The sequence below is a fragment of the Podarcis tiliguerta genome (genome assembly GCF_965153285.1).
Source record: "Podarcis tiliguerta genome assembly, chromosome: 6".
Lineage (NCBI taxonomy): Eukaryota > Metazoa > Chordata > Lepidosauria > Squamata > Lacertidae > Podarcis > Podarcis tiliguerta.
In genome coordinates, this window is record NC_139539.1 from 1,819,234 (window position 1) to 1,844,347 (window position 25,114).

Below are 25,114 nucleotides of genomic sequence, written 5' to 3' on the forward strand. Positions count from 1 at the left end.
TTCTGCCAGCAGAGCCAGCTGAGTCTCTCCCAAGGGAGTTTCCTTCAACTCTCTCCTGAAAAAGACTATTAATAGTCTCCAGCCAAAAGGGAGAACCTTGGACTGTGAACTTTGAGAAAGCTTCCTGTGGATCGGCAGGGGAGGCATTGTGCAAACAGAGGAAATTTTAAAAAGGAGCACAGTTGGGGCCTCCCTCCTGCAAGCAGCAAATCTATTTCCACCTTCTTTCAAATACAGAAATTTGCAAGCCTGCAGCTACAATCCACAAAAGCAGAAAAAGCAAGGAAAGGAAAAGGGAAAAAAAGGTTAGAGAAGGGAGAAAACAGGAAACAAGTAAGAGAGAAAATGATGGGCTGCTGGAAGGGAACATGAGAACATCGTAATAGCCTGCTGGATCATACCAATGGCCCATCTAGTCCAGCATCCTGCTCTCACGGTGGCCAAGCAGGTCACCCAAAGGGAAATTCAAGCACAAGATCAGCCCTCTCCCCGCCTGGGGCTTCCAGCAACTGGGACTCAGAAGCATCGCTGCCTCCATCTTATTTATAATGTACTGGGACCTACATCGGCTCCCAGAACATTTCCAGGCACAATTCAAAGTGTTGGTGCTGACCTTTAAAGCCCTAAGCGGCCTCGGTCCAGTAGACCTGAAGGAGTGTCAGGGTACAAATAAATAATAATAATAATAATAATAATAATTACTCCATCTGTGGAGTGCAGAGCATAATCATCCTGGCTAGGACTCACCGACAGCCCTCTCCTCCTCCATGAATTGGTCTGATCCTCATCTAAAGCCATCCATCTAGTCTGGTGGCCATCGCTGCTTCCTTCCCGCAGCAGGGAGTTCCATGGATTTAACTACGCCTTGCATGAAGAAGGGCTTTCTTTTATCTGTCCCGAATCTTCCAACACTCAGCTTCACTGAATGCCCACAAGTTCTAGAGTCTCCCCTATCTTCCCCCTTTCTCCACGCCACACTTACTTTTATAAACTTCTATCGTGCAGCCTCTTGATTTTCTTTTCTCTAAAGTGAAAAGTCCCCAACCACTGCAGACTTTCCTTGTAGGGGAGTCCCTCCAACCTCTAGATCATTTTGGTTGCCCTTTTCTGAACCTTCTCAAACTCTACAATGTCCTTTTGGAGGCGAGGTGACCAGAACTGCACACCGTGCTCCAAATGTTGCCACGCCATAGATTTATATGATGGCATTATGATATAATAATAATAATAATAATAATAATAATAATAATAATAAATTGTTTGTTTGTTTGTTTGTTTGTTTATACCCCGCCCATCTGGCTGGGCTTCCCCAGCCACCCTGAGTGGCTTCCAACAAAATATTAAAATACCGTAATACATCAAACATAAAAAGCTTCTGTGGGTTAAACCACAGAGCCTAGGACTTGCCGATCAGAAGGTCGGCGGTTTGAATCCCAGTGGCGGCGGGGCGGGGTGAGCTCCCATTGCTCGGTCCCTGCTCCTGCCCACCTAGCAGTTCGAAAGCACACCAAAGTGCAAGTAGATAAATAGATACCGCTCCGGCGGGAAGGTAAACAGCGTTTCCATGCGCTGCTCTGGTTCGCCAGAAGCGGCTTAGTCATGCTGGCCACATGACCCAGAAGCTGTACGCCGGCTCCCTTGACCAGTAAAGTGAGATGAGCGCCACAACTCCAGAGTCATCCGCAACTGGACCTAATGGTCAGGGGTCCATTTACCTTTAAACAAAAATATTGGCAGTTTTATTTTTCCTTTCCTTTCCTAATGACCCCTGGGCATGGAATTTGCCTTGCTCATCGCTGCCTCCCGCTGTGTCCACAACCCCCTATCCATCAGGGCTAGAGGGGGCGTAGGGTGTGTTGAGGACCAGAGAGAGGGAGCTGAGGACATGGACCCCCCCCCCACTCCATCAATAGCTGTTTCCAGGTTGTTCTCCTCTGAATGGATGATTTTATCAACTGTCTCTCAGACCTCCCTTGCCTGCCATTCACTGTTGCTTAGCATCTCCATCTTGCTCAGATTCTGCCACCTCTGGATTCCATCAATGATGCTTCCTAGGGACACAGATACGTTATGGCGGGGCAAGGAGGGGGGCAGAGTCCTGGCTGCTAAATTTATGGCATTTTGCGAGGGGGAAGGAGGCATCATAAAGGAGGTCAGGGGTAAAGTTTTCTTAAACCCAACAGTTTTGTGTTTATTGATCACTAGTAATGATACAGCAACTGTTCTTTGTAGCAAACCATTATATCCATTTGGGTTACCCTGGAGAGAATATTTTGCTGTTGCATAAATAACCACTCTGGACTCGCTGACGACCTTTCTGTCTTTCTGTTCTTGTTATTTATTGGATTGGGGCACCGCTTTTCCTGAAAGCGCACATAATCATAAATACAAAATGCATATTACAAACATACATATTACATCTCAAAAACAACTTTTGGAAAGCTGTATGCAGGGGACATTTTCCCAAGCCACAGTAGCAAGATTTTCACTGTTCTCTTACTGGGTATTATTTAAACCACAGAGCCTAGGACTTGCCGATCAGAAGGTCGGCGGTTCGAATCCCCGCGACAGGGTGAGCTCCCGTTGCTCGGTCCCTGCTCCTGCCCACCTAGCAGTTCGAAAGCACATCCAAGTGCAAGTAGATAAATAGGTACCGCTCTGGCGGGAAGGTAAATGACGTTTTCATGCGCTGCTCTGGTTCACCAGAAGGGGCTTAGTCATGCTGGCCACATGACACGGAAGCTGTACACCGGATCCCTCGGCCAATAAAGTGAGATGAGCGCCGCAACCCCAGAGTCGGCCACGACTGGACTTAATGGTCAGGGGTCCCTTTACCTTTACCTTTACCTTTACCAAGCTCCTTAGGTTTTTAAAATACTGCTTGCTGCAACTAAATCAGTTGGGGAATTGTGGGATGTAGGTGTCGCCCTTAACACCTGTATGGAAAAAACAAATAACCTCTGAACATTTCATGTGACTTCACAGGGATTCCCCTCCCCCAGCCTTTTGCTCAACATGGAGCTGAAAAATACTGTTTGGCATCTGTGCCTTAGAGTTCACAGTTTCCAGAATCTTAGATTTTTCTCTTTCTCCCTGCGATGTGGTGGCTGGAGGAGGCTCACAGGGGGAGAGGCTCAGCCTCTCTGCTTGGGGGTTCTCTCAGTGATGCTTCTTGGAGCAGCGGCAACTGAGCCGTTGCGATGGGTGAAACAAAACGGAAGGAGATGTGGCAGGACAAGGTGCTCTGCTCCTCCGCTGCTTCCTTTCCCCACGGAAATGTCACCTGGAATGTCCTCCTTGAACTGGCAGAGCTCAGCCACCTTGGAAGGGGCCCAAACGGTCATCTAGTCCAACCCCCGGCAATGCTGCTTTTCTCTGGCCACCCCACACATTTTGCAGCAAGAAACCCTGGTCTCAGTTTGTATCCTTCCAAAGAACTGCAATGGGCATATTGAAATTTGCTGTATAATATTTCTGCATCTGCTTGGCTCATTGACACATTACATATTCGGGTGTACACTTCAAAAAGGCCTAAGTGCGCAGCTTAAAAACTGCAGCATCTGAAGATAATTTCTCCATGTGCTTGCATTGCTTTCCCTGCAGCAAGCAACCTTTACAAATCAGGTCCTTTTGCTGGGATTTGAGGCGGAGACAGTGGTCTGGGATCTCATGGTCTGCGTGGGCATATGTGACTGATTTTCCTGGAGGAGTGCATTGGATCTCTGGTGACCTTGCAGATCAGGAGAATCTAGGTCCTTTTATGGTTCCATGCAGCATGGGATTTAGACCAGGCGTAGCTGACCTTGGGCCATGCTAGCAGAGGCTGATGGGAGCCATCCAGTTGTCACAGAATCATAGAATTTCAGGTGGAAGGTGTTAGGATATTGAGTTTCCGTTCCACCTTTAGAACAGGCATTTGGAGTTTTTGTATGTCACATGTCTGTTTACTTCCAGCAGAACCTGCTGGGAACTTCTCTTGTATATAGCTTTTGCCACTGCTGTTTGCTTGAACATGAAGGGAAGCAGACATGTTTTTCCTTTGTTCTAATGCTGAATAAATGCTTGTAAATATGCTTAGATATGCCTCTGTCCGCCACTTCTGTTGCAAAGAGTTCTTATCTCTGCTGACTTGCATGCTCAGTCTCTAAAGGTTTCTGAGGCTTGAGTCACAGTTTTTGATGCTGTTCGGAGAACTGGAGTTCGCCCGGCTGCCGGGCTGGAGCCAGCTGGGCCCTGCCAGTTGCCCCCGTCTCCCAGGATGCATCCCAACAGAAGGGACCCCGAGTGTCATCTAGTCCAACCCCCTGCAATGCAGGAATCTCAACCAAAGCATCCCTGACAGATGGCCATCCAACCTCTGTTTAAATACCTCCAAGGAAGGAGAGTCCACCACCTCACAAGGGAGTCCTTTCAAAGGGCTCTTCCCGTCAGAAAGTTCTTCCAAATGTTTAGTCAGAATCTCCTTTTTTTGTAGCTTGAATAGTTTTGTGTTCTATCCTCCGTAGCAGGAGAAAACAAGCTTGCTCCCTCTTCCACGTGACAGCCCTTTAGATATTTGAAGATAGCTTTCATATCACCTTTCAGTCTCTCTTCTGCAGAATAAACATATCCAGCTCCAGCAACTGTCTTAAGATGGCTTTCTTGTGCGCACATGAATTCTGCTCAGATCTGTACGCGAATGCTTGAAAAATACAGCGGCGGGCGGCAGAGGTGGGGATTTGGGCTGGCAGTTGTGATCCGGCTTTCCCCTTCCATGCATTCTTGGGACAGGGCCCCCTTCAACAAGAAGCTTCTGCTGCAGCAAATGTGTCAGCCTCCAGTGTGTCACAACATGAAGCAGCTGACATTAAGACGGAAAAAAATCCCACATGTTTAGGGCTTCCAGTGGGGAAGAAGCCATGCTGCTGGCTGCCCAGAGATAAATGACTTTCCCCTGGGATGAAACTGTCTCTTGCGTGTAGGCTGCTATCCATTAAAGGCCTTGGAGGCGTTAATGAGGTTTCTTTTTCTCGGAGGCATAAGGCGCAGTTTCCACATGACCTTTCACAGCCACAGGATGGCAAGCCTGAAAAGGACAAGTTGTTGATCGCAGGATAAACTGCAAACTCTGCTATCGGCTACCCACTTGCCTGCCCTGTTCGGCTTAGGCTCAGGTTATCTTAAAGACTGTATCTCCCTTTATCCACCTGCCCAGGAGTTAAGATCCTCAGGTGAGAATCTCCTCTTGGTCCCATCCACATCCAAGGTATCCAAGGCAAGTTGATGGTGCAAGACGGAGGCTTTTCTGTGGCTGCTCCCATATTGTGGCATTCCTTCCCAAGGGAGGTCAGACTGGCTCCCTCTTTGTTATTCTTCCGCCACCTAGCTCAGACCCTCCGGTTCAAACAGACAACACTGACCACTGGGCTGCTGTCAGGGAAAACTGTGCAAGATATGCAGTCCAATCTAACAGTGAATGTTCTTGCTAGTTAGCATGTGAAGGGGTTAAGGTCATAGAGCTGTATTGCTGACAGGCAGACTCGGACCACAGAAGTGTAATTGGTAGAAAAGGCTCTGTGTGATGTCATTTCCCCATCTCTCCTGGGAGGGAAGAAGCAAATAAGTATTTCCTGTTCCTGCTTGCTCTCTCTGTCTTCGACCAGCCATGGGAGCGGACGTCTGTCTGCTTGCACCAGGATCATGCTCATGCCTAAGGCTGTTTTTGCTGTAAATACAAGAATTTTACCTGCAGTTATTTTTACTGCTGTTGCTGCGAAGGATGAATGCCTGAATGCGAGTAAAGTAAAGTTACTTTTTAGTCTGTAGCCTGCTTCTCTGAAAAGTAGGGTGACCAAAGGGAGAAAGCAGCCTAATAGCTAATTCCTATGCTTTCATTAAACTGTTTAAGATGAGATTCAATCTCTGCTCAGCCCCACGCTTTTAAACACAAGCGATAAGCTGATCCTTTTGTCTGCTAGCGCACAGATGAGGGTCTGTGAAAGGATAGAATATAGGGAATATGGGGAATACCTCCTCAAACTACAATTTAATAAAGGTAAAGGTAAAGGGACCCCTAACCATTAGGTCCAGTCGTGGCCGACTCTGGGGTTGCGGCGCTCATCTCGCTTTACTGGCCGAGGGAGCTGGCGTACAGCTTCCGGGTCATGTGGCCAGCAGGACTAAGCCGCTTCTGACGAACCAGAGCAGCGCATGGAAATGCCGTTTACCTTCCCGCCGGAGTGGTACCTATTTATCTACTTGCACTTTGACATGCTTTCGAACTGCTAGGTTGGCAGGAGCAGGGACCGAGCAACAGGAGCTCACCCCATATTTTAACAGCTGGCTCTAAATGTGTTTTGACATATTTTAACTATTGTTTTGAATTATTATTTTTTTATTACCGTATTTTTCGCACCATAGGACGCACTTTATTTTATAGGGGGGAGAACAAGAAAAAAAAATCTCCCCCTCTCTGCCCAGTGCCCCTTCAGCGAAGCGGCAGGAGGCGCTGCGCAGAGAGGGGGAGAATTTTCCCCCTCTTGTTTCCCCCCTCTAAAACAAGGTGCCGTTTAAGGTGCGTTCAGTCACCTTCAGGCGGCTACCTTGGAAGCCTGGAGAGAGGGGTTGGTGTGCACCAACCCCTCTTGCTCTCCAGGCTTCAGGTTCCTTTCGACCTGCTCTTTGGGGCTGGCGGGGGGAAGCCCACCACCAGCCCCAAAGAGCAGGTCGGAGAGCAGCAGAAAGGCGCACAGCAGAGAGGCTCCTGCCATAGCCGCACGTCACCTCTCCAGCCAGGAGAGGGTTGCGGGGCTATGCCATCTTCGGTCCATAGGACGCACACACATTTCCCCTTCATTTTTGAAGGGGGAAAAGTGTGTCCTATAGAGCGAAAAATACGGTACTTTGCTTTCTCTAACAGTGTTTGCAAGTCGCTTTGAATCCCAGTTTGGGAGAAAGGCAGGATACAGAAGTACATTGAAACATCCTCCTCCTCCCCAGTCTCAGGGGAGCAATAAGTGGCCCTCATCGCAGAACCTCACAATATATTTGCTTACTGGCCTAATCCCGCCCATGTTAACTTGGACTCAACGACTAAACCACAACAACAACAACAAGCCTCCCTGAGTTCAGTGGGACTTAAAGAGCCGCATGAATTACGATTGTGCCTGCAGCCTTTGCAAACCCGAAGGGCAAAGGGAGAAATCCTGACTCCTGACTGGGCTCAAAAGGCAGGGCAGCCTTCAGCCTGACACTCAAATCCCTGCCACTCGCTTTGGCCAGAAGAGAAGGCGGAGATGCCCTTTTTCTGCTGAAGCAGGAGGCAGGTCACAGCCACAGCTTCCCTCCAAGGCTGCCTCTGTCAGAGGAAACTGATCCCTTCAGATGCCCCTTGGCTGAAGGAAGGCAGGACCAGCGCTCTGATTTATTTAAATACATGCAACTTTTGAAATTGCTTGTTGCATCGCATGAAATAAATCCGGTCAGGCTGACTTGGACCTAGCCGGGTGGAACTCCGAGTCTCCCTCTTGAGTGCCCCTCTTAAGTGGAGGTTAATTGAGGGCGCGCAGCCTTCTCCTCCGCCCCAGAGCACCCCAACCTCACATGCAAAAGAGGGAGCAATGCTTCCTCTCCCGCTGCCTGGCCGGGGGTCTTTGCTGTCCCCCAGGGGCCTGGGAGGATTAGCCAGGGGGAAGGTTGGCTTCCGCTGACCCTCGCAGGCTCAAAGCGCCACCAACCGCCGGGCCATTCCGGGGCTCAGTCTCATTTTAATAAGCTGATTTAAGACCTTAAGCCTACAAAGAACCCAGATATTGTAACAGATGCAGCTATGAGAGTCGGATTTATTTCGTGCCTCTTCTCGCCCTCCGTGGCCTCCAGTCTCTTTCTCTCTCTCTGATCACAGATGTTGCTGCCAGGCGGGGGGGGGGGGGAGATGACCAAATGCAAAAGAGGGAGGAATTTTAATGCAAAAATTGAGCAGGCAAAGCTTTCTTCTTCTGGGGAAAAAAATCATAATCCTGCACACAAGTTTCTTTTGCTGACTGAAATGTCCTAAAGGTCCCAGGCATATTTTTACATTTGGCCATCTGATGGTTAAAAGTATTGGGGAGGGCCAGGTTCGCTCCCCTGCTCAGCCAGGGACCTTGGACCTGTCACTCTTGATCATCCTGGCCTCCCTCACAAGGCTGTTGTAAAGATAAAAAGGGTTGGGGGATTTTGTGGGGGGGGGGGGCAGGACTTGCTTCCAAGAAGTTGCAAAGGGAATGAGCCCTGCTGTTTACTTACTAGCGTGAGTGAAGAGGGATCATATCAAAACAATAAATCCTCTCCTACCTCCCTTATAATTCTCACACCTGTTCCTCCCTAGCAAGGCAACTGCGTTGGTGTTAAACTGTGGAACTCCCTGCCACAGGAGGCAGTCATGTCTGCCAACCTGGATGGCTTTAAAGGAGTGTTTGAAAAATTCATGGAGGAGGAGGGAGCTGGAGGGGGCAGTGTTTCTGAACACCAGTAGCTGGAAATTAAAGGAGGGGAGAGGGCTGCTCTTGTGCTCTAATCCTGCTTTCTGGTTTCGTGATCCAGCAGCCTCTTCTTATCTTCTTATGGGTTGCTGTTGTTGAGTCGTTTAGTCGTGTCCGACGCGTTGTGACCCCCTGGACCAGAGCACGCCAGGCCCTCCTGTCTTCCACTGCCTCCTGCAGTTTGGTCAAACTCATGCTGGTAGCTTTGAGAACACTGTCCCACCATCTCGTCCTCTGTCGTCCCCTTCTCCTTGCGCCCTCCATCTTTCCCAACATCAGGGTCATGTCAGACTAACCTGATCTCATTTTTTGACAGAATTACAAGCCTGGTAGATGAAGGGAACGCAGTGGATGTAGTCTACCTTGATTTCAGCAAGGCATTTGACAAGGTGCCCCATGATATTCTTGTAAAGAAGCTGGTAAAATGCGGTCTTGACTATGCTACCACTCAGTGGATTTGTAACTGGCTGACTGACCGGACCCAAAGGGTGCTCATCAATGGTTCCTCTTCATCCTGGAGAAGAGTGACTAGTGGGGTGCCACAGGGTTCTGTCTTGGGGCCGGTCTTATTCAACATCTTTATCAACGACTTGGATGATGGACTCAAGGGCATCCTGATCAAATTTGCAGATGACACCAAACTGGGAGGGGTGGCTAATACCCCAGAAGACAGGATCACACTTCAAAACGACCTTGACAGATTAGAGAACTGGGCCAAAACAAACAAGATGAATTTTAACAGGGAGAAATGTAAAGTATTGCACTTGGGCAAAAAAAAATGAGAGGCACAAATACAAGATGGGTGACACCTGGCTTGAGAGCAGTACATGTGAAAAGGATCTAGGAGTCTTGGTTGACCACAAACTTAACATGAGCCAACAGTGTGACGCGGCAGCTAAAAAAGCCAATGCAATTCTGGGCTGCATCAATAGGAGTATAGCATCTAGATCAAGGGAAGTTATAGTGCCACTGTATTCTGCTCTGGTCAGACCTCACCTGGAGTACTGTGTCCAGTTCTGGGCACCACAGTTCAAGAAGGACACTGACAAACTAGAACGTGTACAGAGGAGGGCAACCAAAATGGTCAAAGGCCTGGAAACAATGCCTTATGAGGATCGGCTAAGGGAGCTGGGCATGTTTAGCCTGGAGAAGAGGAGGTTAAGGGGTGATATGATAGCCATGTTCAAATATATAAAAGGATGTCACATAGAGGAGGGAGAAAGGTTGTTTTCTGCTGCTCCAGAGAAGCGGACACGGAGCAATGGATACAAACTACAAGAAAGAAGATTCCACCTAAACATTAGGAAGAACTTCCTGACAGTAAGAGCTGTTCGACAGTGGAATTTGCTGCCAAGGAGTGTGGTGGAGTCTCCTTCTTTGGAGGTCTTTAAGCAGAGGCTTGACAACCATATGTCAGGAGTGCTCTGATGGTGTTTCCTGCTTGGCAGGGGGTTGGACTCGATGACCCTTGAGGTTTCTTCCAACTCTATGATTCTATGATTCTATGATTCTATGATTCTATGATTCTAGGGTCTTTTCCAAGGAGTCTTCTCTTCTCATGAGGTGGCCAAAGTACTGGAGCCTCAGCTTCACGATCTGTCCTTCCAGTGAGCACTCAGGGCTGATTTCCTTCAGAATGGAGAGGTTGGATCTTCTTGCAGTCCATGGGACTCTCAAGAGTCTCCTCCAGCACCAGAATTCAAAAGCATCCACTCTTCGGCGTTCAGCCTTCTTGATGGTCCAGCTCTCACTTCCATACATCACTACTGGGAAAACCAGAGCTTGAACTCTACGGACCTTTGTTGGCAAGGTGATGTCTCTGCTTTTTCTTATGGGTTTAGAAGATCCCTATTCCCTCCTGCTCTCCTTCTCCCTGGGATTCACATCCCCACCTCTGAGCAGAGGGAAAGGGCCAGAGGGAGTTCCTCCCAGCCGTTGCTCCCTCTGCTAGTGAGGATTTGTGCCATGAGATGGGCGAGGCAACATTTCCAAGAGCAATCGGCCCCTCTGCGCCACCATGCACTCACACTCACACTTGTGTGCGCACGTACACATATATATGCAACATCGCTCCGCCTCGCTCTGGCTCTGCATTCAGAAGGCCAGGCCCTGGGGTTAATTAATACCGTGGCTTCCCAATTAAAGCCTGACAGAAAAAAGATGTTTGATTCAATCAAGCCTCTTTCTCTGCTCCTCCGCTGAATTTCTAATCTTTAGGAGCGGATTTTAATTGTGTTCTGAGCAATTTAGACCCGGTCTCGGGACCTCGGGGCAACGGAGGGATGCGGTGTGTTCTCCTTAAACTCGATAATTAAAGCCGCCTCCCTGGAGGGGAATTTTTTTGCAGAGGATGCTGCCTGAAAAATACAGAGGGTGGCAGAGATGGGGGTGGGCACTGGGCGGAGGGGGTTGCAGAGGAGCCCTCCTCAGAGGGAGCTCTCGGGGGGGGGGGGAAACCACCATCTCCCTGACACCCCATTTAACTGGAGCTGGGGCTTGTCAACTCCAGATCCCAGCTCTGAATGCGAAGTAATTTACAGAGTGCCTCTGAGCTCGTGCAAAGTGCTTTCCACTCAACCCAGTCTTATTTTCTCCAAGGAACTCAAGGTGGAGAACATGCTTCTCTCCCCCTCCTCATTCAATCCCCACATCAACCCTGTATCAGGAAGTTTGTAATGTTTGTTGCTTTATTGTGTTCTTATATTTTCTGTAAGCTGCCCAGAGTGGCTGGGGAAACCCAGCCAGATGGGTGGGGTATAAATAAAACAACAACAACAACAATAATAATAATAAACTTGAGCCAGTGATACCAGCTTTTCAAAGTCATTTACATCTCCAGCGTCCCCCTGCTACCCCGTCCTGGTAATCCCACCCCCCCAAGGGGCAGGAGCACCCTCTTTCAGAACCTCTGGCAATGGCTCTGAAGGCAGCCCTGGGTGGCAACAGCCTATAATAAGAGGCTCTGGAAAAGTTGCCTTGAACCTCTCCAGAAACCTCTGCCTGTTTGTGTCTCCCTCCAGACTCTCTTGCCTTCCATTTGTCCTCTGACTGAACGGACGGCGAGAGGCTCTTGCAAAAGCAGCGGGGAGACAGGGCTCTCATTAAGCCTCGCTCCCCACTCTGTATTTTCCAGTGTTCCCCTGCTAAAATGGATTAAAGGAAAGCAATAAGTCTGTGGGATTTCCAGGCATCCAGGGGGACAGAGAGACATTAGAGGTATTAACTTTTTCTGTCTAGCCTGATAATAATTCACTTTTCAGACCGGATCAGAAACTCAGGGGAGGCCGCAAATTCACTTGCCGGTCTCCTGAGAAGCCCCGGCCGGGTCCCATAAATGAATAAAGGGGGGGGGAGGCCTGTGATGGATTAATCTGCGGAGGGAGTCACTTTGACAACCCCGGCTTCTGTTAACATCGGGTCTCGGACCCCACAGGCTCCTTTCATGAATATCTTTAGGCAGCTGCGCTGAAGTTCAGAGATTTCTGGGGCATCCAAGTTGTTCCCAGGAAAAGCGCTGTGCTGTGCAGGCAACGGCTTCAGACGCATCTGGCATTTGATCCGCACAACCAGTTTTATAGGGTGTTTGCTTTATGTGGTACAGATGCCATGCGCTCAATGCTTGTGCATAACAATCAGCCTTGGAAGGGCATCAGCACATCCTGGGTTAAACCACAGAGCCTAGGGCTTGCCGATCTGAAGGTCGGCGGTTCGAATCCCCTCAACAGGGTGAGCTCCCATTGCTCGGTTCCTGCTCCTGCCAACCTAGCAGTTCGAAAGCACGTCAAAGTGCAAGTAGATAAATAGGTACCACTACGGCGGGAAGGTAAACAGCGTTTCCGTGCGCTGCTCTGGTTCGCCAGAAGCGGCTTAGTCATGCTGGCCACATGACCCGGAAGCTGTACGCCGGCTCCCTCGGCCAGTAATCAAGATGAGCGCTGCAACCCCAGAGTCGGCCATGACTGGACCTAATGGTCAGGGGTCCCTTTACCTTTACCTCCCGATTTGGCAAGCAAGGTTGTGGCAGCGAGGTGGGGGGGGGCAGAGGAGGGCAGACCCCCCCCCCAAAAAAAGCATCTATACAGACAACTCCTGGTGGGCTTTCAAGCTGCATGCACCGTCTTCTTAATATATCTAGAGATACCAAAATATATCTAACTAAAAGCTCTCTTGCCTACCTGGAATTTAAATTACTCCGTCTGCCACCCAGAGGGGGTCTGGCAAATATATATATATATATATATATATGCTTTCGTAGATTTTCACGGGTACAGGAATGCAGGTTTTGGTGTCCTCGGGTGTCTTCCCGTGTAAAAGTTGGGGTGTCTAGGCGACGTTTCGACGAGGTCTCACTCGTCATCTTCAGGCTGGTGCTTTCGGCTTCTTGTTACTGGAACAGAGCAGGATCTCAGTGTTTGAGTTCCTATAAATACTGTTGAGGAGGTGTGGTGTATAGCCTCCAATGTTCTGGGCAGAGAGGAGGTTCCCAGGCTAGTGTGCCTTTTCTTCTTTTGTTCCTTAATTACTTGAGGGATATCTTGAGTGATTTCTTGAGTGATTTCCTGAATCCCACTTAGGTGGGTCATTAGGTGTGGATTAGTTGCTAAAGCCTTCGTGTCTTGAACTCTTGAACTTTGTGAAGAGTTTTTCTGAGAAGATGGCTGTACTGCACTTGGTTGTGCTCTGGCTTGGCTTCGTGTATAGGGGCGAGCTGTGGTTTTGTGGCCTGTGCCAGCCAGATCTGTGTAGGGATTGCAGGGGGGTGCAGCATCCGGAGGTGCCACCCTGGTTTGGCTACTGGATGGTGTCTGTAATTTATCTGTGGAGAGGGTCTGGGTTTGGGTCTGGTGTGGTTGATTGGTGATGGCGTTCTGTGTGCCTCTGGATCTGGTGTCAGATTTTGTGGGGAGGGCTAATTTCCAGATGTCTGGCAAGCGGGATGTGTCGTCACGCTTGTTCATGTTGTGAGGGTGTTTCTCTATCTCGATGGCTTCCATGATTATTCTCTTGTGGTGATGTTCCATGTTAAAGAGCAATTTGGAATCTGCAAAATTAATTTCGTGTCCTGTTTCTTTCATGTGTTGGAAAAGAGAGGAAGTTTTTTCTTCTTTTTTGACGGCATTCTTGTGTTCTGCGATACGTGCATTTATTCGTCTGTTTGTTTGTCCAATGTACGTGGCTGGGCAGACTTTGCAGGGTATTTCATAGACCCCTTGGTTTTCCAACTGAATTTTATTTTATTTTCAGGAAATCACTCAAGAAATCACTCAAGATATCCCTCAAGTAATTAAGGAACAAAAGAAGAAAAGGCACACTAGCCTGGGAACCTCCTCTCTGCCCAGAACATTGGAGGCTATACACCACACCTCCTCAACAGTATTTATAGGAACTCAAACACTGAGATCCTGCTCTGTTCCAGTAACAAGAAGCCGAAAGCACCAGCCTGAAGATGACGAGTGAGACCTCGTCGAAACGTCGCCTAGACACCCCAACTTTTACACGGGAAGACACCCGAGGACACCAAAACCTGCATATATATATATATATATATACATATATATATATATATATATATATATATATATATATATATAAATTTTTACATGAAATTTCAAAAAACAACAACATATTTTCTCATCTTATTCAGTGTTTTGGACTTCCATCAACCACATCTGAAGATTTTTCAATCTTCATTGCTTAATCTGCATTTCATTAATTCCACTATTACTTTTAATAGTCCTTCACTGATAATTCACTTCATACTTTTCTCTGCAATATTTCAAATAGTCCTCCTTACAGAACTTCTTGCAATCCTACTACCGTAATCTGTTGATTACAATTCCTTTTCACATATTTTCTCCAGTCGTCTGGGAATCTCTGATCCCGCAGGTTTCAAATCCTTCCTGTTGATTTATCTAATTCTGCATAGTCCATTAATTTTGGGGGCAATCCTATTTCATATTTGAGTGGGGAGTGAATGGGGGGGGCAACTGTCAATGACTTGGGAGTAAGGAGGTTCCATGTCCGGTCTCGCTGTGGCAGAAGATGGAAGATGGCCAAGACACCACGATTCTGCCCCCCCCCCCCAGTCTCCAACAGTCACACAATTCTTCTAAGTGTGATGATGAGGAATCCCTTGCTAGGGGCTCCAGTGACTAATCTCAATTAGGTTTCCTCCGCCCGTTCCGGAAAGGTTCCAGCGATGCAGAAGGAACTGAAGTGGAACCGACGTTGCTCCAGGAACAGAGATGGCAGATTATCTATGATTAATCCCGATCTCCCCTTTTTAGTATTCCGCTTCTGGCTTGTCGCGTTATCCCTCAGACGGATGTGCGGAAGGAGGCGGAGGGGGAATCCTAGTGCGCGAGGTGGGGGTTGGGTGGGGTTGGCGCAGGGAACTCCGCACATCTCCCAACAGCTGCAGGGGCGGACTCTGCAAGTCCAATGCACACAGCCGGAGCCTGGCTTTGATGTGCATCCTTTGTGCAGTATTGCAGAGCAGGGATTTCTGCACTCGGAGGCAGGTGCCTTTAGACAGTCTTGTGGGGGCCATCCTGAAGAACAGAAGAAGGGGCTGCTGGATCAGGCCAATGGCCCATCTGATCCAGCATCCTGTTTTCACAGTGGCTGACCAGTTGCCTCTGGGAAACCAGAAAGCAGGATCCGAGCAAGAGAGCAGCCCTCTCCCCTCCTAGGCTTTCTGCATCCTTCTGCAACCTTCTGCAACACGCTCCCAGAAGGTCTGTGTGCGAGTGATGCAGGCATGTGAGTAGGGCATCTGACGGGAGGGCATTCCACAAGTCGGGTGCCACCACCAAGAAGGCCCTCTGCCTGGTTCCCTGTAACCTCACCTTTCGCAGTGAGGGAACCACCAGAAGGCCCTCGGAGCTGGACCTCAGTGTCCAGGCTGAATGGTGGGGATGGAGACGCTCCTTCAGGTATATTGGACCAAGGCGGTTTAGGGCTTTAAAGGTCAGCACCAGCACTTTGAATTATGCTCAGGATATATGGTTTTATATACCACAGGCATGTCCAACTCCCAAGAGACTGTGATCTGCTGCCAGTATAAAAGACTGGCAGTGATCTACCCATTGTCATCGGAGGGAGCCGGAGCGTGCGTGGGGTGGGTGGGTTGCCCAGAGTTGCACAGTTGCAGATTGCACAGTTTTTTAGCCTTTTTCCTGCAACTTTTTGTACATGATAAGGATCCCGCGATCTACCATGATCAGCCGTGGATCTACCGTTAGATCACGATCCACTGGTTGGATGCCCCTGATATACGACATGAGCGTAAGATGGAGGGGCTCAGGGCATTGACATCCTTGGAGATTTTGCTTCTCCAGCACAGAGCAAGGAGGTCTCTGGGTCTCCAGCTTCCAGTGTCCTCCAGCTCAGCTCTCACACAACTCTGTGGCTCTTCTTCTCCTACCTATGAGAGCCAGTGTGGTGTAGTGTTTAAGGGTGGTGGACTCGTAATCTGGTGAACCAGGTTTGCTTCCCCGCTCCTCCACATGCAGCTGCTGGGTGACCTTGGGCCAGTCACACTTCTCTGAAGTCTCTCAGCCCCACTCACCTCACAGAGTGTTTGTTGTCGGGGAGGAAGGGAAAGGAGAATGTTAGCCACTTTGAGACTCCTTCAGGTAGTGATAAAGCAAGATATCAAATCCAAACTCTTCTTCTTCTTCTACCTATCAGCAGGGTGATGGGGGTGGAGGCAAAGTGCCCGCATTAATGTGGAGAGCCCCAGCCCTTTGTTGTGGCACCTGCAAGCTGGCTCTTTCTTTTGGGATGCTGAAGAGGACACTTAAGTGGCCAGCCAAGGACATTGTCTTGACATGCTTGTCTGACTAGTTCAGCAATATAATCTTCAGTTAGTATCTTCTATTAGATCCTAACCCTTGCTGGGTCCAGGACCCCAGGAACTGGAAGGGACTCAGGGCATCATCCAGCCCTGACCCTGTTAAAGGAGAAATCCGAGGGCTCCCTTGGACAAAGAACAAGGACACCAGCCAGGAATACCAGAGCAAAACAGCAGCCAGCAGGCTTGGTCTTTATTGAAGACTGTCGCCACAGGACGCCCACCTGCCACCAGGTGGAACAAGATGGAAGCCCAGAACAAAAGAGAACCCAAACTTTTATTAGCTGTTAACCCCCATGTTACACCCCCCTCTAACTACATCATGGTTACATCATGAAAGGGGAGGTCTGGTGGCAGTAATCTGAGCATCCTGGACCCTGCCCCATACCTCCCCTTGCCCTCCACCAAACACCCATCAAGTGTAACAAAAGAGACATTTACATTTCCCTGTTTCCCAGCCAAGTTAAAGGTAAAGGGACCCCTGACCATTAGGTCCAGTCGCGGACGACTCTGGGGTTGCGGCGCTCATCTCACTTTACTGGCCAAGGGAGCCGGCGTACAGCTTCCAGGTTATGTGGCCAGCATGAATAAGCCACTTCTGGCGAACCAGAGCAGCGCACAGAAATGCCGTTTACCTTCCCGCTGGAGGGGTACCTATTTATCTACTTGCACTGGTGTGCTTTTGAACTGCTAGGTTGGCAGGAGCAGGGACCGAGCAATGGGAGCTCACCCCTTCGTGGGGATTCAAACCGCTGACCTTCTGATCTGTAAGCCCTAGGCTCTGTGGTTTATCTGGGATTGTTATTTCTGGGATGGCTAACTGTCTGGCACTCAGGTATCAGGATGCCAGGGATTATCACTCAGGCAGAGGGGCTGCTGAGAAGGTGAGCTCACATGTCTATATGAATTTCTGAAGTTTTCCCTGTGAGCCAGTACATAGATGCATTGATCAGTGAATTCTTACATTTGGTATTGTGCAGCAGAGGCCCTTTGAGTAGATAAGAAGAAACTGTGATGAAGTGTTTTGTGGGGACAAATCACAAAAGTCACAAAAGCGATTGTGCTGATTTTGGTAGTGGGCTGCATGTGCATGATATCTGCTGGATGGGCAACCCCCCCCCCCAACCTACACATAAATTCCCACATCCCCAAACCCACCACATCCTGTCTGTATGCTTGTGCTCTCCAGAGCAGGAGGGAGACGTGCTTGGCTGTCAGAGCCAGGCATGGAATCCAGCACTCCCTGCTGCGTGCAGGATTGCTGCGGCCAATCTTTCTGCATCTCCCCATCGCAGCAATGCACCGAAGATGATTTCCCCAACAATAAATGGCTTGTCTGTGTTATTTAGTCAAGAGCAATTGCCATCTTAATTGCATATTCTCAAGATAACACCTGTATTGAGTTACTGTAGTATTTATTTTAATTGGCTAATTGATTAATCATTTGAAAGGAGATAGCTAATTAGCTAAAGGGCCGTTAATGGGCTGACAGCTCTGATTTTTAATTGTTGGAGAAATGTTTAAAAAAAGGGAAGGAGAGGAAAGAAACACCCTCCCCCCTTGAAATCTAAACCTCCCCATGTGCCAAAGAATTGTGATAAATCCAATGGCTTTCAAGGGGTTACCAAGCGACCCAAAAAGTGTGCTGGTTTGAGGAGCGCAAAGGTTGACATGGAGAAAAGTGTTGCATCCTCCTTGCCCCCCTTGCACCTCTGCATCAACCTGCTGTGAAATGCAGAGCTCAAGACTCCTGAGAGTGACCTGCCTTGCTTGTGGCTCTTTGTCTCCCCTGCAGCGTTTTTCACAGAGACCCCCCACGACATGACCGCCCGGGCTGGTGAGGACGTGGAGATGGCCTGCTCCTTCCGTGGCAGCGGCTCCCCTTCGTACTCGCTCGAGATCCAGTGGTGGTACGTGCGCACTCACAAAGACTGGACGGACAAGCAGAACTGGGCCTCCAACCAGGTATGGCTGACCCACTCCTCCCCACCCCCAGACCCGCCCTGCCTCCACCTCCACCTTTCCATTTTTCTGCAAAGAGCTCAATGCAGCTGCATCCCCATTGCAGACACCCTCTCTGCGGGACTCCACTCGGGGGAAAGACTCCTGGTCAGGAACAACCCCCTGGAATGCCTCCTCCAGGGATCCTTTTGGTGCTATGAAGAGCAGGCCTAGAGAAGGGTCTAATATTCATTCATTCATTCATGTATGTATGCATTCTGTGAGGAATGTGTGTGGTTGCTCACAAAGATAACAGCCAGGACTCCGACCTGTCTTTTACAGGTTTTATTGAGTGCAAAAACTATGTACAGTGCATGCGTCCAAAATCCATGTCTGCCTCCATCACTAGCAGATTCCGGAAGTGGTTTCTTCCGGTTCGCCCTCCAGCACAAAAGCCCAGGAAAAACCCCTCTCCACCTCTTTTCCTTATGCTTAATTCCCTGGTGAAAACTCTGCGGCAGAAGAGGCATTTCCAGCTCCTTGGGAGTGGTGTTGTGGCTCATCTCAGCCTGACTGAGCCTCTGCCTTCTGCTTGCCTTCACCAGACTCTGATGAGGTGCAGCTGCTCAACAAAGGGGGAGACTCTCTGTACGTTCCTTCCTCTCTGTCGCCTCCCCTGATGGCAGCCCCCTGACACATTCATTTATTTATGCATTCATTTATTTATTACATTTATATCCCACTTTTTTCTCCGAGGAGCTCACAGTGGCATATAAGGTTCTGTCATTCCACTTTTAATCCCCACAACAGCCCTGTGAGGTAGGATAGGCTGAGCGGCTATGACTGGCACCCAAAGTCCACCCAGCGAGCCTTGGGGCCGAGTGGCGATTTGAGCCCTCCAAAGGCCTAGTCCAACACTCTGACCGCCTGGACCACACCGGCTCTAATAGGGGTGTGCAAGATTTATTATTATTATTAATCGTTATTATCGCTATCTGCAGATTTTAATTTTCATTATGAAAGCTCAAATTCATTTTGTCTCTCGTTCGTTTAAACTGCATTCATTTCATTACCGAAATTGCTTCCATCGCTGCTTTGACGTCGATCTCTAGATGTCTCAAAATAATGTTATAAACACTGTCTGAAGCCCCTAAAAATAAATCTGGCTGCTTGGATATTCTGCCATCGCAAATCTTTCTGAGGGGGGCGAGGGGGAAACAGTGGCTGCCCCCCCTCCAACTCTATGATTCTGCAAAACCGTCTCTTCCAAAGGTGAAAGAGATCCCTTGCCCAGGGCAGAACAGGTTGCCCAGTGGCCTCCTTGCCTTCTGGCACCCGATACCACCAGGGGGTGTATCGCACACAGTTCTGCCACCACCATGTTCTCAGCTGCTCCTGGTTCTTCTCCTCCGTATCCTCCCTCCCTTCCATCTCCTGCTCCCGCCTTTCTCTCCCCTGCTATCAGACTCAGCAAACATCTGTCTCTTTCTTTCCCTCTTGCTGCTCACACAGAGATAAGGGCCAAACAATGGGGAGGGCCTCTTGCCATGGTAATGGGGCTTGGTGATGATTTTGTGCTTGGGCAACTCAGCTGCTGCCTGCGCTCACCCCATCAGCCGATGGCCCTGAGAGGTGAGAGGAGAGAGGAGAGAGGGCTCTCCAAGCTTGAGCCCCATTGCCCCAGAGTGACTTTGGGGGTGCACATAAGAACGTAGGGTTGCACCCCAGCCGAGCCGTGTGAGATTCCACAGGTTCCAGGCACATTTACCCAGTGTCTGTGTATCCTTTTGCAAATAAGGCACAGCAGAGACTGTGGTGTCTTTCGGCTAGATCGGTATTAGCACATTTGTACAACTTAAGCCTCTCCTGCAGTTCGATAGCACGTCAAAGTGCAAGTAGATCAATAGGTACCACTCCGGTGGGAAGGTAAACGGCATTTCCGTGCGCTGCTCTAGTTCGCTAGAAGCGGCTTAGTCATGCTGGCTACATGTCCCGGAAGCTGCACGCCGGCTCCCTCGGCCAATAAAGCGAGATGAGTACTGCAACCCCAGAGTCGGACATGACTGGCAAACCAGGGCAGCGCACGGAAACACTGTTTCCCTTCCCGCCAGAGCGGTACCTATTGATCTACTTGCACTTTGACATGCTTTCGAACTGCTAGGTTGTGGCAGGAGCAGGGACCGAGCAACGGGAGCTCACCCTGTTGTGAGGATTCGAACCGCTGACCTTCTGATTGGCAAGTCCTAGGCTCTGCGGTTTAACCGCAGAAGAACTTTATGAAGAACTTTAAACCAGGAAGAGTTATTTGACAGTGAAACGGACTCCTTTGGAAGGGACTCACCTTTGTTGAAAGTGTTTAAACAGAAGCTGGATGGCCACCTGTCAAGGATTCTCTAGCAGTGATCACTGCATTGGAGAAATGATTTTCTGAAGGCTGATCTCTGTCTCTCTTTCCACACCCCACCCTCATATGCCAGGGCCACCCGAGGGAGCCCCACTCTGCCTGCCGACTTACGGAGTGCAATGCATTGATCAGTGCTCCTCCAGGCCTGGCCGTGGGTGCAGAAAGCTTTTATTATCCCCCAGTTGACCGCATAAGGCTCATGCACATTGTTTCGTGCTTCAGTTATCAGAATATGTTCCGTTAGTTTTAATTCTCACCTTTTTTAAAATGCAATTTTAATCTACGGAGCATGCATAATGGAACCATCTCCTCCACACAGATACCCAGGAAGCCTCCTGCCAGAGCCAAGAACTAATTGGCTGAAGGTTTAATTTCCCTGTTCTTTCTCCCAAGGACCTGCAGGCCTGCAGGGCTGGAATGTGGGCGGTGGGGGCGGGCTTCTCCTGCAGACGATTCTCACTGCCCTCACCAAATGACAGTCCCCAGATTCTTTGAGAGAAGTTGCTGCAATGAAACCAGGTTTTTTTAAAAAGGCAACCTGTTTTAAATGCAGAGAAGAGTCATAGAATTGTAGAGTTGGAAGGAAATCTCAACTACAGCATCCATGACAAATTGCCCTCCAACCACTGCTTAAAAACCTCCACAGAAGGAGAGTCCACCACATTCCGGGGGAAACTGTCCCACTGTCAAACAGCTCTTACTGCCAGAAGGTTTTGCCAGGTGTTTAGTCAGAATCTGCTTTCCTGCAACTTGAAGCCATTGGTTTGAGTCCTACCCTCCAGAGCAGGAGAAAACAAGCTTGTTCCCTCTTCCATGTCCATCGTTCTGCCTGGACACTGAGGTCCAGCGCCAAGGGTCTTCTGGCAGTTCCTTCACTGCAAGAAGCCAAGTTACAGGGAACCAGGCAGAGGGCCTTCTGGGTGGTGGCGCCCGCCCTGTGGAACACCCTTCCACCAGATGTCAAAGAGAACTACCAGACTTTTAGAAGACATCTGAAGGCAGCCCTGTTTAGGGAAGCTTTTAATGTTTAATAGACTATTGTATTTTAATATTCTGTTGGAAGCCGCCCAGAGTGGCTAGGGAAACCCAGGTGGGGTATAAATAATAAATTATTATTATTATTATTATTATTATTATTATTATTATTATTATTCCATGTGGCAGCCCTTCGAATACTGAAAGATGGCTATCATGTCACCTCTTAGTCTTCTCTTCTCCAAGATAAACATGCCCAATTTTTGAAATGTACCCCATAAAAGGCTGCCTGGTCAGGCCACAAACTGCAGCGATCCCCAACTGCCTCAACCGTTCCTCACAAGGCTTGGTTTCCAGATCCTTGATCATCCTGATCCCCCTCCTAAGCACACCTCCCAGCTTGTCAATATCCTCCTTAAATTGAGGCCCCCACAACTGGGCAAGGGACTCTAAGTGGAGTCTGACCGAGGCAGAATAGATTGGTGTCTGAACCAAATGCAGAGAGCGCAGATTAGTCGAAACAAAATAAAAAAATTCCTTCCAGTAGCACCTTAGAGACCAACTAAGGGTATTATTGGCATGAGCTTTAATGTGCATGCACACTTTTCCAGATTCAGAGTGTATCTGAAGAAGTGTGCATGCACACGAAAGCTCATAACAATAACAAATTTAGTTGGTCTCTAAGGTGCTACTGGAAAGAATTTTTTTATGTTGTTTCGACTACGGCAGACCAACACGGCTACCTACCTGCTAAGATTAGCTGCCTCCGTATGCACTGCATTGATGAAAGGTGAGATTCAGGGCACTTTTGTGTCTAGAAGCAGAGCAAATGCATGCAAAATAAGCAAGGATATAGGGATCTTAATGTGCAAATTTTATTCCATTTTTCTGGGCTATGAATCTGATTTCTCTGAGCACGGAGGGCTTGTACAGCCCTGCTAACAGAACATGCTATGACTCCTTTTGCAAACTGGCTGGAGGGAAGGAGGAGGGCAGCTGGGCTATCCTGGCTCCTTTCAGTCCCAGGGGCGAGGTGCCAGTGGGGGTCAAACTAGTGCATCAAAATACCTGCCTTGCAAATACATTTCCCCACGAAAGCAATCTCATCCCAAGACCACGTCTTCGTCTTGGTTTGCTCAATACCTTTATTGATTTTTAAAGTAAATGTTAAACAAGAGAACACACACAGTTTCTTGAGAATATAAGGACAAGAAATGTCCACATATCATTTCATTTTAGCGAGTTCTAAATATTTGCCGCCGGGCGTCTTCCAGCTCTTCTTCCTTTTAAATTCCTTTATTTGAAGAACAGAGATTTGAATGACCCTCAATCACACAATGCAAATCAATCCTTCCCTCTGATGGATACGTCATCCATCAGTGGCTTCAGACGTCTTTTTGCCCAGGCTTTTCCTGACCCAGAAGACCTGTTGCAGGGGGTTGGAATAGATGACCCCTGGGGATCCCTCGCAGCTCTACAATTCCGTGATTTGACCCTGTTTCATATGTTTGAATGCCATGGATTTTTGTTTTATTTCCTTTGATATCTAAACTATAATCAATAAGACAACGGCAAGCCGCAGTGTAGCACCCTGCTTGTGGTTAACGCTTAGCTGGAATGAAATATTCAACGCAGCAATAGAGAAATTAAAATAATAATTTATTTGTCAGACAAATAAATGATTGGCACAGTGGTATATTTACCAAAAGCTCTGCACACCCCAGCCCTGGTGACCAGCACTTATATTCCCTCACCCCAGCCTCCTTACTCCTCCTTTGGCTGCCTCTGTCCAATCAGCCTGGTTGAAATTCCTATTGGCTGTTTGCTAGAACCAATCATAAAAGATACACCCATTTCCTATTACCTTTTATGGGAGACAAAGAGCAATATTTCCTTCTATCATATATCTTACATTTGTCTTGACAAGGCATCTTAATTATCAGATCCCCTATGCCCTTTGCTCTTTTGCTCTTGGCTCTTCTGCCCTTGGCAACAGGGACAGATGGCTAAAACAGATGGCTCATGGTTTTAAATCTTGTCATATAAACAGAGGTCTTGGGTTCACCTTCTCACACACCATCAATGAAATAAGAATCTAACATAAGAATCTAACATCTCTTACTTTCTACATTCTTTATATAGTTACATTAAAGTCAGTACATTTCATATATATATAACATAGATTGATTTTTTGGAAGAAACGATTAGTAAAGAACAGTTTCCAAAGTGACCAAAAAACAACCTCAGAGCAGTCTCTCTTCCTCACCAGGCTGCAGCTGTTGTTGCTTTTAGCTCTTTGCCTTTTAACCTTCTCAGGATATCTTAAACCTTGAGGAGATATGGCTGAGTTTGAGTAATTACCAACTCTAATTAATGTTTTTGCAGCTTGGATTGTATTCTGTAAATTGTATGACCTTTGTTCCCAGCTTTTGCTCCTTTTTACAACTTTGAAGTACTACAACAAATCAATGAGGGGCCCTGTTCAGAAAAATAAATATCTGCCAAGGCTAAACATCTGCCAAGGCTGGAGCAAGCATCTGAAGCAAGCATCTACAGATATATTTTTAAGCTTATTTAAAATACAGATCTTTGATCAGATGCCTCAGCAGTACATAAAACAATACAACACACATTGAGAAGCAGAGACTGGAGGGTAGAGCAAGGCAGGTGGAGGAGGCCTTGCCTGATGGAGTCTCTCCCCTCACAGTGGACAAAGAAAAGTTTCCCACCTTCTCTCATAACGCTAGAAATTGTGAACATTCAACAAAGCAGAATGTTGGAAGATTCACGACAGGCAAAAGCACGGTGTAGTAATAATAATAATAATAATAATTTATTATTTGTACCACGCCCATCTGGCTGGGTCTCCCCAGCCACTCTGGGCAGCTTCCAACAAAGATTAAAAATACATTAAAATGTCACACATTAAAAACTTCCCTAAACAGGGCTGCCTTCAGATGTCTTCTAAAAGTCAGGCAGTTGTTGTTCTCTTTGACATCTGGTGGGAGGGTGTTCCACAGGGAGGGTGCCACTACCGAGAAGGCCCTCTGCCTGGTTCCCTGTAACTTGGCTTCTTGCAGCGAGGGAACTGCCAGAAGGCCCTCGGCGCTGGACCTCAGTGTCCAGGCAGAATGATGGGGGTGGAGACGCTCCTTCAGGTATACTGGACCGAGACCGTTTAGGGCTTTAAAGGTCAGCACCAACACTTTGAAGCATCTTCCAATCTTCTTTAAACGTGTGTTCTTTTTGTTCTCTTATTCTATATGTTAAGTCTGCAAGTTGTGCATATTCCTTCAACTAAAGTTGCCTGTCTTCTCTGGTTGGGACCTCGCTTGTTTTCCATTTTTGGGGATAACGAAACACAGCCAAAATTGTAGCGTGCATAAATAGCTTTTTCTGACACCTGGGAATTTCAGTTTGAATTATCCTCAGCAGAAA

General features: G+C 48.2%; 1 protein-coding gene across 2 annotated transcripts in view; it reads left to right on the plus strand.

Annotated features, from left to right (window-relative positions):
* Positions 1-25,114, plus strand: part of VSTM2L (V-set and transmembrane domain containing 2 like) — an 86,768-nt gene that overhangs the window by 42,917 nt on the left and 18,737 nt on the right. For both annotated transcript variants that reach the window (XM_083447683.1, XM_083447682.1), the window contains exon 2: positions 18,152-18,321. In XM_083447683.1, the coding sequence (XP_083303809.1) occupies positions 18,152-18,321 (170 nt within the window). The remainder of the gene's footprint in view (positions 1-18,151; positions 18,322-25,114) is intronic.